This window comes from Triturus cristatus, chromosome 3_1 (genome assembly GCF_964204655.1).
Source record: "Triturus cristatus chromosome 3_1, aTriCri1.1, whole genome shotgun sequence".
NCBI lineage: Eukaryota > Metazoa > Chordata > Amphibia > Caudata > Salamandridae > Triturus > Triturus cristatus.
The window spans coordinates 1063371055-1063385487 of NC_140583.1; the positions used below are offsets into that span (position 1 = coordinate 1063371055).

At 41.0% G+C, this 14433-nt stretch overlaps 1 protein-coding gene across 1 annotated transcript in view; it reads left to right on the forward strand.

Moving 5' to 3' along the window:
* TRAPPC4 (trafficking protein particle complex subunit 4) overlaps positions 1 to 14433 on the forward strand; it is a 37983-nt gene that overhangs the window by 13535 nt on the left and 10015 nt on the right. Inside the window, exon 2 of the mRNA XM_085645887.1 lies at positions 13312 to 13486. Coding sequence (XP_085502013.1) covers positions 13312 to 13486 — 175 coding nt within the window. The remainder of the gene's footprint in view (positions 1 to 13311; positions 13487 to 14433) is intronic.

Below are 14433 nucleotides of genomic sequence, written 5' to 3' on the forward strand. Positions count from 1 at the left end.
TTGCAATGCAATAGGTCTCGCAATTGCGATATTTTGAGCTATTGGCATTTTAAATAACAATGTCTTTTATTTATTTTTTTAAGAACCGGCAGTAATAAAAGGCATTGCCATTTACAATAGCAATGGGTCAAAGTTTCTAAAATGTGAGGCCTAGTGCATTGCAAATACTTGTTATAGACAGGAAACAGTCAAATTCATACAACTCTAGGAATTAAAATTGCGTGTTCAAAAAGAGGTACGTTCTGGTAATGTATGAACAAATATATGCGCTGTTAATATGTAACCAATATATGCAAGGGTGTTGGCACATTCACTAATGTTCCTTCCCATGTAAACATAAAAAAAAAAAAATATGCAGTGTCTTTTTATTTTGCTCCCTCCCGCATCTCCATATTTCTGAAAAGCTGCAGAGTACACAGAAGGCTTTCCAACTCCGTGGGACAACAGGTATATACAGAAGGAGAGCGAGACAGAAAAATAGAAGGGAGAAAAGGAGAAAGGGACAGAGAGAATTAGAGTGAGGGAGTAACAGAGAGAGAGAACATGTTTGTTAAAGAGAGTGCGTTTCAGAGAGAGAACAGGAGTGTGTGTCAGTGAGAAAAAGCAAGAACATGAAAATTCGAGTGCATGTATCAAGGAGAGAAAGAAAAGACAGAGTATCTGTCAGAGAGAAAAAGACAGAGTGAGAGTGAGGACGTGTGTGTGCGTTAGAGAGAAAGTTAGGTAAGAGAGAACGTATCAAAGATACACCGAGTCCCTGTGTTTGTGTATCAGAGAGAAAAAGCGACAGAGACAAGATAGAAAGGGAGGGTAAGGGGGAGAGAGAGACACAGAAAAAGAGACAGGGAGAGAAAGAGACAGAAGCAGAGGGAGAGAAAGTGAGAGAAGGAATCGTATGTGAGCAGTGGCTCAAAAAAGGTTGTAATTATTTCGGAAGCCGGGCATTACCAGGGCGGGCTAATGAATTTCTGCTCCAGCAGCTGCAGAGTACACAGAAGGCTTTCTAACTCAGTGGGACAACAGGTATATACAGAAGGAGAGCGAGACAGAAAAATAGAAGAGAGAAAAGGAGAAAGGGGCAGAGAGAATTAGAAAGAGTGAGGGTGTAACAGAGAGAGAGAGCATGTTTGTTAAAGAGTGCGTTTCAGAGAGAGAACAGGAGTGTGTGTCAGTGAGAAAAAGCAAGAACGTGAAAATTTGTGTGCATGTATCAAGGAGAGAAAGAAAAGACAGAGTATGTGTCAGAGAGAAAAAGACAGAAAGTGAGAGTGAGGACGTGTGTGTGCGTTAGAGAGAAAGATGGGTAAGAGAGAACGTAACAAAGATACACCGAGTCCCTGTGTTTGTGTATCAGAGAAAAAGCGACAGAGACAAGATAGAAAGGGAGGGTAAGGGAGAGGGAGAGAGACAGGAAAAGAGAGACAGGAAGAGAAAGAGACAGAAGCAGAGGGAGCGAAAGTGAGAGAAGGAATCGTATGTGAGCAGTGCCTCAAAAAGGGTTGTAATTATTTTCGGAAGCCGGACATTACCAGGGCGGCTGCTAATGAATTTCTGCTCCAGCGGCTGGAGTGAAGAGAGGTTAGAGGTAAGGGGAGTGTGGAGAGGGGAGAGCTGGGGGAGGAAGCGACAGGAGACTGGGGAGAGGGGACACCGAGCAGGAGGAAGGGAAGGCTAAGAAAGTGAGCTGGGTCAAGGAAGGGGGAGAAAAGGCGCGCTGGGAAGTGAAAAGACACGGAGTGGGGTTGATAGAGATGGGGGAAATCCCACTGTGTAGGGATCAGAAGGCAGACAAGACATGGCATGAGGGGTGGTGGAGAAACAAGCAGCAGCTGAGATCATCATAGACGCCGTGCGCGAGCAAAAGGAACGGGAAAGCACGCACTTCGCACATAAAATAAAACAAGCGCGCGTGGCGACTGGAATTTATTTCCAAATGAAATGCACCCTGGCTTCGGAAAACGAGGGCGAGAGAAGCAGGGGAGTGAGAGTAGAGCAATATAAACAAGCGCGCGTGGCGACTTTAATTACAAACAGATGGCCCCTTTCTATAGGTCACTCCTAGAGCAGCGAATCGAGCAGAGCATCAAAGGGCTGGGTGAGAAGGGAGGGGGGAATGGAAGGAGCAGAGGAGCAGAGCGGCTAAAGTGAAAGAAAGCTAGAAGGGAGGGGGGGAGTGGGAGCAGCTGTGCACGTGCATGTGATCGTGCACTCAAGGTTTAGGCCAGCCAAAACTGTGGGTAGCACTTTGAAAATCCCACATATAAAATGTCTCTTCGAGCCTTTGGCTCGCGAGACCTAAAAAGAATCTAAAGAGTAGAATAATATCCAGTTTATCATGGATTATAACACTAAACATCGGGAACAAAGGAGAACAATTGCAGGCCTCGAAAAATCTACTATCGAAGGCGAGTCAGGATTTATCAAGTCAAGCTAATTTTAGCACTTACTGTTCCATTCTGGCGAGTAAACATAATCTTGAAAGCAACAGATGTACTTTAATTCTTGTTTTTATCCCGACACACTTACTGTCTGTTAAAGCTCTCCTGGATCAGTACACAACTGAAAGACCTGCCTACTCTGTTAATTCACAATGGTATAACTTGTAAGTATTTTTTATACTTCCAAAGAACACATTAGTCTTGCATTTCATTAACATTTTCATTCCATGGATGTCATTTGAAAATAATTATTTTATTTCATGGTATATTTATTTTTATATATTCACTTATTGCATATTTAGAATATTAATGTTCAACTTCACATGTACGTATATTTGTAACCACGATTTCATATAATTTGCATACAAAACAGATACAGATCAACAATAGATAAGAATAACCTCTCTCGAAGCCACTCCAAACTACACCCCACATTTACTAAAATCTAACCACGCACGCAATCACATCTGATTCATACTTCATCCGTTCAAACAATATATCCTGCAAACAAAACAAATTAAAAACATACAATTTAACGACCACCCACAAGGCTGGTCTAACACGGAAGGTTTTTATCAAGTAATGATTGTACACTGAAATAATACATTGAGATAACTAGCCCATATATTATATATGTATACATGCTTCCTATAATCTGTATGCAATCCATATAAAAATTGATATCCTTTCCAATTAGTTTGAGTTTTCATGTTCCTCCAGATACTGATTTATCATATCAAAGATCTTATTTTGATTTTATTTAATCTAATCTCAGAGTTACTGTCCTGCTCAGGTTCAACTTCAGTGAGCGCCGAAACGTGTTTCTCTGACAAACCAAAATGCAGTCATTACCTTCTTCTGGGCACAAGTATAAAAAAACAGACCCTGGTGGCAGGTAGGAGGGCCCAAAGATACTATCCTGAATGGGAATAACTCTATAAGTACAGGACGCAAACAGTAAATTATAACAACAACCCATATTAAATATAGTTTGTGTACCTGGAACCCAATACAGAGGAGAAGAACAAACGGCATGCATATTCCGTGCTCATCTGTTATACATGCATCTGTCCCATAGATATCAGCCATCTATAACGTGAGTGACAAATAGATAAAAGTAAAACAGAAAGAGCATGTGTAACTCCACAGTTTAAAAGATCAAAAATGTGCCCCCAAGCCTTATGGAAAAATTATAGCTGCAGACAGTGAGTGTTTTTAAAAGCACTTTAGTATTGTGTGGTTCCAGATATGTATGTCGCATTTGAGCATATACACCTTTCATATTAAGTAAATCAGTAATTCAATCTCATTCATCAAGATACATTCTTCTGCAATATTGTGATAAACACTTTCCAGTTACAGGCGTTATACCGCTTGTTGACACTGGATGTAAAAGTAGGCTCTTTTATTCAGAGAGAGACTGAAATAGTACATTGAGCGTGACAGTGAAGAGACTATCTGCCTGATCTAAATTCATGCCCATTCCAACTGTCTAGTGTACTTAACAGTGATAATTGTGAGTATCCATCTCAGGATGAGGGAATGTTTTACATCAATGAGAGTTCTATTGTTGGAGTACTTCACTCAAACTTGTTGACCTGTACACACAACTATTAACGATTGTTAAAAAAAAGCACAAAGAACAAACAATACATGTAATATAAATGAGATAAAAAGGACAAATGTAACTTAAATAAGAAAGTGGAGGTAAATCGATGTAATGTTTTTGTTTTCAAATGGTGGCAAGAAATGGATCAATGTTCTTGAAATAGTATGAGCATTCCAGTTGTTTTAAAAAAAGAGTTGAAGGTCCATCATGTTTTCACTTTAAGAGGACTGTTTGTGTCCTGAAACTCAATGGCCCAGTCAAAGGCAAATTGCGGAAATGCGTCGCCATCTGATTGCACGTAATGCACTTTTTGGTGAACAATAAATAAAGGATTTTAATTGCTCAAAGATGTTTGTGGTGCTGCTTCTTCTACTTGAAGAAGAAAAAGCGAGGAGACCATTTGGGGATGGATATATAATGTACTGGCATTTCTTTACTAAGGATCTTAGAACATGTGCTGTTTACACAGGCAGAGAAGAATGTCAGCTGATTGTGACATTGTAGAGTGGCATGTTTATATTCTGCTATAAAAGAAGCATTCCAAGTCATTATTTAGCTTATTAAAACTTGGCTAATTTCTATAATGATAAATCTCTTCTGCTGAATCAGTTGAAGGAAGTCTGCTGCTTGCTGTTCTTTGATGGTCAAGAAGGGGAGCATCCTAAGTCTGCAGCTAAAGACTGGTTATGGCACCACAAATGCGCCTGTCATTCATGCTGCTTTGCGCAGTAAGTCTGATACAGGTTCTCGTTGTGAAGTGTACTCTCATGGTGGCCATCTATACTGTCTCACATTAAGCCGTATCAAGTAAATTATGTTTACATGCAGCACTAAATAATTAGAAAGAAGGTGCCCTCCATCCCCTTATTTGGACTTTTTATTTGTCAATTTAAATTCACAATTTTATTATTGGAACTCTCCACCATTGTTTAGTTAGCTATTTGAAGAGCCTGAAGATGGGAACAGTGCTCGGATTTCAAGGTGGCGAAATTGACAGTGTGTGTCTGCCTAACGCATTTAAATGCCACACCACTTAAGTGATAGTATTTTCATTACCTGCACATATTAAGTCTGCTTTCTTTGGCAGTGTGTGCATGAGAAATATGTACTTCAGGATATGCGTGCAACGTTCAGAGGGTCTGTTCCTAAGCGCTTCAATTACATTGAGTAGTAATGGCGATTTGTATCTGGAGAGTCTGCTCTCAATATATAAAAGTTGGTGTCAACCACTGTCTGCCTCGTTCCTGTCCTTACCAGCTCTGTCACCACACAACCCAACCATTTACTAAACCTACTGAAGTAGATCTCTAATGGGCAGCCTTTTTCCATTTGGTTATGTTGCTCCCTGCATTCAACTACTGATTCTGTAAATGACGAAAATTACTCCCCAGTAATCTTCATTTCTCCTATCTCTGCTTGTCCTTGTCCCAGTGATTAATTGTAAGGTAAACCCCATCTCCGAGATTGATGTGCTGTGAACAGAAGCCCCCCCTCCCCCATACCCTGGATTCATAATGGGACTGGCATTCCCAGCCACTGTTTTTGCAGGTGTCGCAGCAGAAGAGGACGTCTTGCCCATTACTATGCAGGCTGACACGACCGTGAACAGCCATCCATTTCCTTGCTGGAGCTTCCTGGAGAGACAATAGTGCCAATAATGGAGAACGGAGACAGACCACCCTCACTTCAGGAAGAAAGTGTTTGCATAAGTCTGTCCTCACCCTGGCTTCCGTTAAGGTCATGTCTTTGGATGACTTGAGTAGACCTTTTGGTTCATCCAGAAGAAATTCATATCTTTTCAGGAAGGACCTTGTAGTTTCCAGTAGTTATAAAGTTTTGGCATCCATTGGATGTTGGATTAGCCAGTCTAGATAGGACTCCTTGGAGACAAAGATCAGCTGCAATCGAAGTCCTCACATTTTGTAAAGGCTCCTTGAGGCTGAATGAAATCTAAACAGGAGAATCAGTAGATACCCTTCCCCTGATCTGATTACATTTTTCTCCAATGGGGCTTAAATTCCTTCTTTCTGTCAAGAAACCTGACAGATACCCTCTTCTTACAATGTCCAGGGCCCTCACAGCTGAAGTTGATCCTTGGCACATCTTCAGAAACAAATTAATTCACCCACCAACCTGAAAATGTTGGCCTGTGACCAGGAATAATGAATAATGAGGATCTTTTGCAAAATAAGCCGGCCCCTAGAAATATCTAACAACAAAGCTGCTGTTCTATCACCCTTTCCGAACCACCTGCTAATAAACTTACTTGATCGGAGAAACCTTCATAAATAACCCACGGGTAACTTAGATACCTCTCTTCATTGCAGTGGTCCAAGATGAAAGGAAATCTGTGTGCATAAAATAAACATTTGCCCTCCAGCTGAAATGGGAAGTGTAATCAAGAACACTACAGTTCTCTCATGTGCAGAGAGCGCTTTCAGCATGGCCACAAAAGGAATAAATAAAATCCTGAAGGGCATCAAGAGCCCTCCAAGCCTAGGGGTCAAGTCAAACACCTCTCATACCTGCTGCTCCCACAACAGACCTCAAATTCCACCAAAACTTGGCAGGAAGAGAGACTAGATATCAAGATGGAGGTCCAAGCCCAGCAAGGATTTCAAAACTCCCAATGTCCTCGTCTAATTCAAGACCGGAAGCAAAACAAACCATGGCTAAGTCAAAAAGTCTTGCCCATGCAAGAGGTGTTGGCTTTGCCAATTTTGTAGCCATGTTGTACACCAGCATCGCGGCTCTTCAGTATGGTTACAAGTTAGTGGGGTAAAAGAAAGAGTGGCGGGAGTAGTGTCGTAGAGTGGAAGGACAGAGTGGAGTTGAGTGGCGTAGAGGTTCTGAGTGGAGTGGAATAGTGTTGTGCAGTGGTGTAGAGTGAAGTGGCGTAGAGGGTGTTGCATATAGAGCAGAGTAGATTGTCAGAGTGGAATGCCATTGCGTGGAGTAGAGTCTTATAGAGTCGACTGGCGTATAGTGGAGTAATGTGTTGTAAAATAGAGTTGAGTAAAGTGGAATACAGGGAGTTTCTCAGAGCGTCAAGTAGTAGTGTCGTAGAGTGGACTGGCATGGTATGCAGTACAGTTTAATGAAGTAGAACGTCCTAGAGTGGAGTTTCGTGAAGTTTGGTGTCAGAATAGAGTGGACTAGAATGAAGTGACGTAGAGTGCATTTAAGTGGTGCAGAGTACAATGCAGTGGCCTAGATTGCAGTGGGGCAGAGTAGAGTGGCATTGAGTTCAGTGGCGAAGCGTGCAGTCTTGCAGAGTGCAATGGCATAGAGTGCATTGTCATAGAGCAGTGTAGAGTAGTCCGGTGGTGCATTGTAGAGTGAAGTAGAGTTCACTGGCATAGAATAGAGTGACACAGAGTGAAGTGGTGTAGAAATGAGTCTAGTGACAGTGCAGTGGCAAAGAGTAGAGTGTTGTAGAGTAGAGACTTTGAGTGAAGTGGCAGAGTGGAGTGTTGCAGTGTCATAGAATAAAGTTGAGTAAAGTGGCGTAGAGGGAGTTGTGTAGAGCATCGTAGAGTAGAGCTTTAAAGTGGAGTACTGTGGAGTGTCATAGTGGACTAGAATGAAGTGACGTAAAGTGGTGCAGAGTAGATTGGCGTAGAGTGGAGAGATGCCGAGTAGAGTGCAGTGGTGAAGAGTATAGTGGCGTTCAGTGGTGAAGCATGCAGTCTTGCAGAGTGCAATGGCATAGAGTAGTGCAGTGGCGAAAAGTGAAGTGGTGCATAGAGTAGATTTCACTGGCATAGAATGGAAAGGCTTAGTAGAGCGAAGTGGCATAGAGTGCAGTGGTGCACAGTAGATTGAAGTGCAGAGTGGTGTTGAGTGCATTCGTGTTACGTGGTGCAGAGTAGAGTGCAGTGGCATAGAGTATAGAGGCGCACAGTGCAGTGTAGATTAGCGTACAGTGCAGTGGCGTAAAGCGCATTGGTTTTGAGTAAAGTTGTTTAAAGTACATTGGTGTAGATGTCAGTGGGGTAGAGTGCAGCGGTTTAGAAGAGAGTGCAGTAGAGTAGAGTGTCACAGCGTGGAGTGGAGCTAGAACAAAAAATCATACAGGAAATCCATGATAAATCAGCATTATAAATCCTCTCACATTGAATTTAGAGAAAGTAAAGTAAATACCAGGCTCCTTGGAAGACAGAGCCTGACTTTTGACCTCTGTCTTTGAATGACTGGCAAATGTGACAAGTTAAGAACAAGATTTAAAGGCCTGGAGGAAGAATTCAGTAAATAAGATTTGTGGCAAGGGAAGGGACGAACTCAAGCTGGGGAGCCTAAAATGAATAAAGCCATGAAATAGAAAGCAAGCAAATGTGAGTTATGATCCACAAAGCTGATGATAAGCATCGGGCTTGATGCATTCCCAGGGAAGCTTTCTGAATGTCTCCAAGATGTCCTTAGCAAAACAGTCCGCTGCGCTGTCTAATGTGCTTTGACCTAAACTGGAGTATGCCAGACAAATGCCATCCAGCTTATGGAATTTGGGGCTTGAATTCTCAGCGCATTTAATGTTTCCCTGATTTTGGAGGTGGGATTCATTCTACAATTAATGACTGGGACAAGGGAAGTAGATGTAATTAAAGTTTCACTCTGGAAACAAAGATGCACTTTTCAGTGCCTTTAGATACTAACTGGGCCCTACATAAATTTACATCAGGAAAAAAAGCACTTTTTTTGAATGTTCAATAAAAGAAAAGGTAACTCCTAGAGAAAATAAATGCAGTATTTATGTGTACAGAGGCTCGCATATAGTTCAACAAATCCCCAGCACTCGTATTAATCAAAGTTTCAAAACAGTTATGACGTGTAAGTCAGAAACAACAATAGCAATAAAATTCTTGTGCGAGGTTTAGTTTTCCTTGTTCTTTATTTTCAAGGCGACATCCTAGTCACAGCCAACACGTGTTTCGTCGTGTAGGGACATTAACCCACGACTTCCTCAAGGCTGTGTGAATTAAAAGACAATACATACCATAAGGTATTATCCACTTCTAAAAGATAGATCATATAGGGTGGCATTTTGCATTACCTCTTAAGTTGTTACACAGAGGATTCCCATGCAGTGAACCAGTTGTACAAAATTACAAGAACAGGAATCTATTGTCAAATCCGAAGTGAATAGACGCAAAGTTAGATACATACAGTTAAACATATGGAAAGCAGTGTACTTAAGTAAAGAGATCTGAAATTTATTTAAAAATTGGGTATCCAATAGAGCTAGCGACCAAAAGAAGATGGAGAGAAACGGAAGGGCGTGCAGAAAACGTCGTGATCAGGTCTCGTCTAAATGGAATCGTTTTACTGTGGTGCTGGTCGTGTCTCACGTGAAAGTGACTATATAAAAATTGCAATTGATGTGTTGATAAAACCGTGATGCGGTCCCGACTGGTGAAAAAATCTGTTGCTCGGGTGCTAGTTGTGATTTCCGTGAAGGTGACGAGGTGTTGAGCAACACCGCATGCCCATAATAGTGAGTCCACTTCTGACGAGGACATAAGTCAAAAATAGTTACCTATTTTCTATTCAAATGGTACCTCTAGTGTAGGGAAACATAATTAAAGCGCAAGTAATTAGTAGTCTAATATGCAAGCTATATAATATTATCTTAAGAATGTGTCCATAATTTGAACCTACTTAATATGTGGTTAAAATTCCAGACCACATAGGGGTCAAATCCACGACTTGAATATTCAAATTTCCTTCGTTCCTTAGCCAGTAAAGCGTAAGTATTGCGCTGAGCTGAAAAAAGTAAATGCACCGATCAGTGCTGCTTTGCTAGGAGTATAAACTCAAATGTATCTCAACATCTAATACTTGTTATGTCATAGTTATATACCAAAGATATCCCAGTGAACTCCCAAATATCTATCCTCAACCGTTGACTACAGTCACCCGATCTCAACAAGATTCAGCGTATTTTAATATTGTGGTTCCAAGGAAACAATCCCGTACGGATTCTTAATCTCTGTCAAGTTTTCCCTGATTCGGTATTTGCCACATGAAACTCAAGGTTTCCAAACCCTGACATTATCTGTGAATAAAGTCTTTCAAATTAAAACGCGGTCTCTATTCTCTAAAATTTATCTGTCAACACAACCTTTCAAATTAGTGTAATCTTACCCAATTATTCAGTCGGTATTGTGTTGTCTATTCCAAATCCCATCTACAAGTGTCCGGCGAGCCGAGTACAGCTGTCCGTGGATCTTGATTTCTCCGAAATAACGAGTGAACCCCGGTCAATATACTTCCGGGTCACGTAACGCGTCTTGCGTCATAGCAATAAAAATAGAAACAAGACTAAGCCGGGTTAAGCGGACCAAATGACTGTACCTACATTAGTGTTTAAAACGGGATATATGCGATCCCCAAATATTAAAATCTTTCGATTGGACTCATAATCATTTAGCCTGAACAATCCCATTTTTTTTTGGAATTTAAGAGAGAGCTCTAATTCAACGCCCTGTTTCCTATTCCCAATGTAGGTTCTAATTGTCATTAATCAAAATGCAATATCTCCGAATCCAGTGTGCATGCAGGTGTATCATGGCCAATTTATATTCAGTATATGAAGGACAGCATGCTTCTTGTCCTTATAAGTATCCGTAGTGCAGAGAACCGGCGCCGTGCATGAATTTTCGAATCAGTTTCGCACATAAAGTGAAATGTTCTTATTTGAGCCGTTGTGTTTCGATTACAATATCTATTGTGTCTCCCTCATTCTCTCCATTAGTTAAGGTCTTACAACAAGATGTGAATGTTTCAAACAATGAAACGAGTTGTAATTCGAACGATTGTACATTCCTTAAGACATAGACATTTTGAAACAAATTGAAAGCGATTAGTAAGCTTGCTTCATCTAATATCGAACCAAATCGTATAAACCAGTCATCTTCTCCCTTTTATTTTATATCCTAATTCCCTTGAAATTGTAGCTTCCCAAATTCAAAGTATGACCGGGCCCTTTTAAATCAGAGAATGGCTTTTGGTGATCTAATTCATATTACTCTTTGGATCTAGTCCCACAGTGGACCGGAAGTAAATCAAGATGTAATCAATCTCGGTTTAGTTTGTTGGAACTTAATAAACATCTGTAAGGTGTGTTTGAGCACCAAGTAAAATTGTTATATGCCTCTAAAACGTCTAGTCCTTTGATTTCCTTCACAGTGCTATGAAACGTTATGTTCTGTGCACAATATTTCCAAATAAATTGGCATCTTTGTAACCCGAGTTATAGAGACTGACGCTTTTGGTGTATTTGTTTAACAACATGAGTATTCAACAAAAAACACTATGTAGTCCCAAACTAATTTTACCTTGGTCAGTGGCCGATTGGGTGCATAGATATGTAGCTATATTTCGATAGGTGACATGTTATATCAAATCAAACAATGCCTTACTATAAACGTGCAGCTTTTTAAGGGCCGCCATCCGACTTTGGTCAAGCTGTGATTAACTTTGATTGTGGGATTTATTTTTAAACTGTAATGAGATCACACTGGCCACATTGTTTGGTTATTCTGTACATATGTGGAGTTTTATTGATGTCTGCATGACTTTAATGGTTTTATCTGAAAAAAACGAATTAAGTTTGATTAGATTGGACACGTTACAACCGTATCAAGTCAAATATAAATAGAGGAGGGGGCATATGCTGGGTACTGAAGAGGGCAGTGGCCATTACTTAGTCCTTGGAAGTGGAACTGCACTTTGAATATGTGGAGTGAAGAGTGCTTGCAAGTCAACTGGGAAACTTTTTTAGTGTAAGTGCACTGATTTGAAGGACTGTAACTTCGATGCAGCAAGATAAAGGCTTATGTGGGAAAACTTTTAAGAGCCTCAACTTCTGCTGAGCCCTGACTTTGGCTTGCATCTAATGCTCTACACTGCTATAGGCACCATGAAAGTAATGAAGTTATTATAGAAACCATTACGCTTCACCAGAAATATTAACTGATGCCATGAACTAACTAGGCCATTCTACAGACTAACAGCAGAGATGGACTGAATGTGACGTAAGCTGTTGTAGCTTTATTAAGTGGATAGTGGGGGTGGGGGCCTTGGCCCTCTTGCACGACACTCCAGACTACCTTGGATATGTAACTGCAGTCCATCGAAGAGTATAATTGAATGTACGTAATTTTCAATATTGGTGTGCCTTGTTGAATGTCTGTTTAAAATTCAATAGAGTATGTTTTAAAAGAATAAAATGAACGGACTAGCCCATGTCCTGCTCTATAAGGGAAGGTCTAACCCAACACTATTATCTGCACAGATGCCCAGAATGTGCCTTATTTTACTTCTCCAAAAACGAGAGAAATTGTTAATCATTACACTCTCTCATTTAGTAGCATCTTGGTAGATAACTTTTCAATACATATAGCTGGATCAATTGAATTCTTCAACTAGTTCCATTATTCTTTAAAGAGATTCTTTATTCATTTCATCAAATACTTCAAAATACAGTCACAGCCAATGCGCTTCGTTCCACTGGAGGCAACTTCCTCGGGGCTCATATACTTATGCTTTGTTTGTTTTGTTATTGATTATTAATGTTTCCCATGTAATTCTCATTAGTACCTTAGATGTTATTGGTATCAGAAGTATGATCAGCATGTTATCGTCTTGTGGCCAAGATATCATATACCCCCATATGTGTAGGCCATGCAACAATAATCTCACATTGTGTTGTGCATTGTCTTGGTCAAACTGTGTGCCTACCAAGCAAATACCATGGGAAAACAGAATAATTAATAACCTAAGAAGTAATCCAGCATTAGTATATGAGCCCTGAGGAAGTTCTAGCCATTGGAACAAAACACGTTGTCTGTGACTGTATTGTGAACTATTAGAGTTAATGAGTAAAGGATTGAATTAAAGGATAATGGAAGTTGTTGCAGAATTCAATCTTACTACATAATCTGAAAAGTTTGTTTGCCAAGACGCTACTAAAGAAAGGAACATCTAAGGAGGGACAATGTAATGACAAAGTGCCTCTCTTGTTATGTAAGAAATTTGATTGTTTTTGGATCTTAGTAACGGTTGATTCAGGGAGGTGGCCACTGGTAACCTACAGGACTGATGTGACTCATTGATGTGGCATATTTGCATGACCGTCTCTTTTAAAGTGCCTTATGTCTAGTAAATATATGAGATGGTCTTAAGCCTGGATCACCATCAATACACAAGTGTGTTTTTAATTTGATGTCTCCTCCCCTCCCCCCTTGCTCCCCCCTCATTGTGCAGTTGGCCACAGTGTGTTGTCCATTAATGGTGCAGATGTCAGTGGAAAATATACGGCTGATGGAAAGGAGGTGTTGGAATACCTGAGCAACCCTGCTAACTTCCCTGTTTCCATCCGATTCGGGCGGCCCCGTCTCAGTTCCAATGAGAAGCTCATGCTGGCATCTATGTTCCACTCGTGAGTAGCACTTCAATGTCATTCAGTGGGTTGTTGATTCATGATGGCGAGGTTGGATTCTGTCACTCCTTTAAGAGCATGCATTCGCTTACTTGGGGATCCAGATGTCGTTCAGTGATGTTTCTGTATACCGGATATTTCAGGTGGACCTGTAGCATCGCCTTAACAATCCTATGTTTAATCCATTATTGAAAGAAGAAACAGTAGCTCTTGTACGATCACATGGTTAAAAGGTCGGGTGTTTATGCATCCTTTAGCTTCTGATTGGAAAGTATATGTGGTGTCTCTATGCAAACCAAAAATATCTGTTATTGTGTTTGCATGCAAAAAGGTTGCATTGAAAGTCTGGCCATTGCCATTTTTTCTAGTAATCCGGTATCGTTATATGAATTTTGTTCTGTTTGATCAGTGTACGAACTGAGCTTTCGTTATAGATTTACGTGTTTTTCCAACACTGCCCTGTTCTAGTCCTGTTTTCTTTCTGCTCAATCTCATTTGTTGACCTGCTGTTTCCAACTCAATTATCCCATTCGGAATGCGCCTGCTGAGCAGTATTTTCATATTTTGCAGTGCTAATCTGGTCATTGATAACAGTAAGTCTTTCAGGACTGCAGTGTTTTTAGGTCTCGCCTACACAACGCGCATGCGCTGCATAGGAGACCTTTAGCCGTCTTACAGCTCTTTTTCCAAGCACATACTCGTGCGCTTTGCAAAAGAGCAAACAGCTGCTGCTTAGCACGCGCGTGCACTCCCCCACCCCCCCCCCCCCCCCCCACCCCTGTTTACTTCTTCAAGGCTCAAGCCCGCCGAGCTGCAAGAGTTGTCTCCTGTGTGTGTGTGTGTGTGTGTGTGTGCGCATTCTCCCCACCCCTCCCACTTGTTTTACTTCTTCAAACCTCAAACATTCTTCGAAAGAGTAGCCCAACGCCCCTTCCGCTCACCCCCCC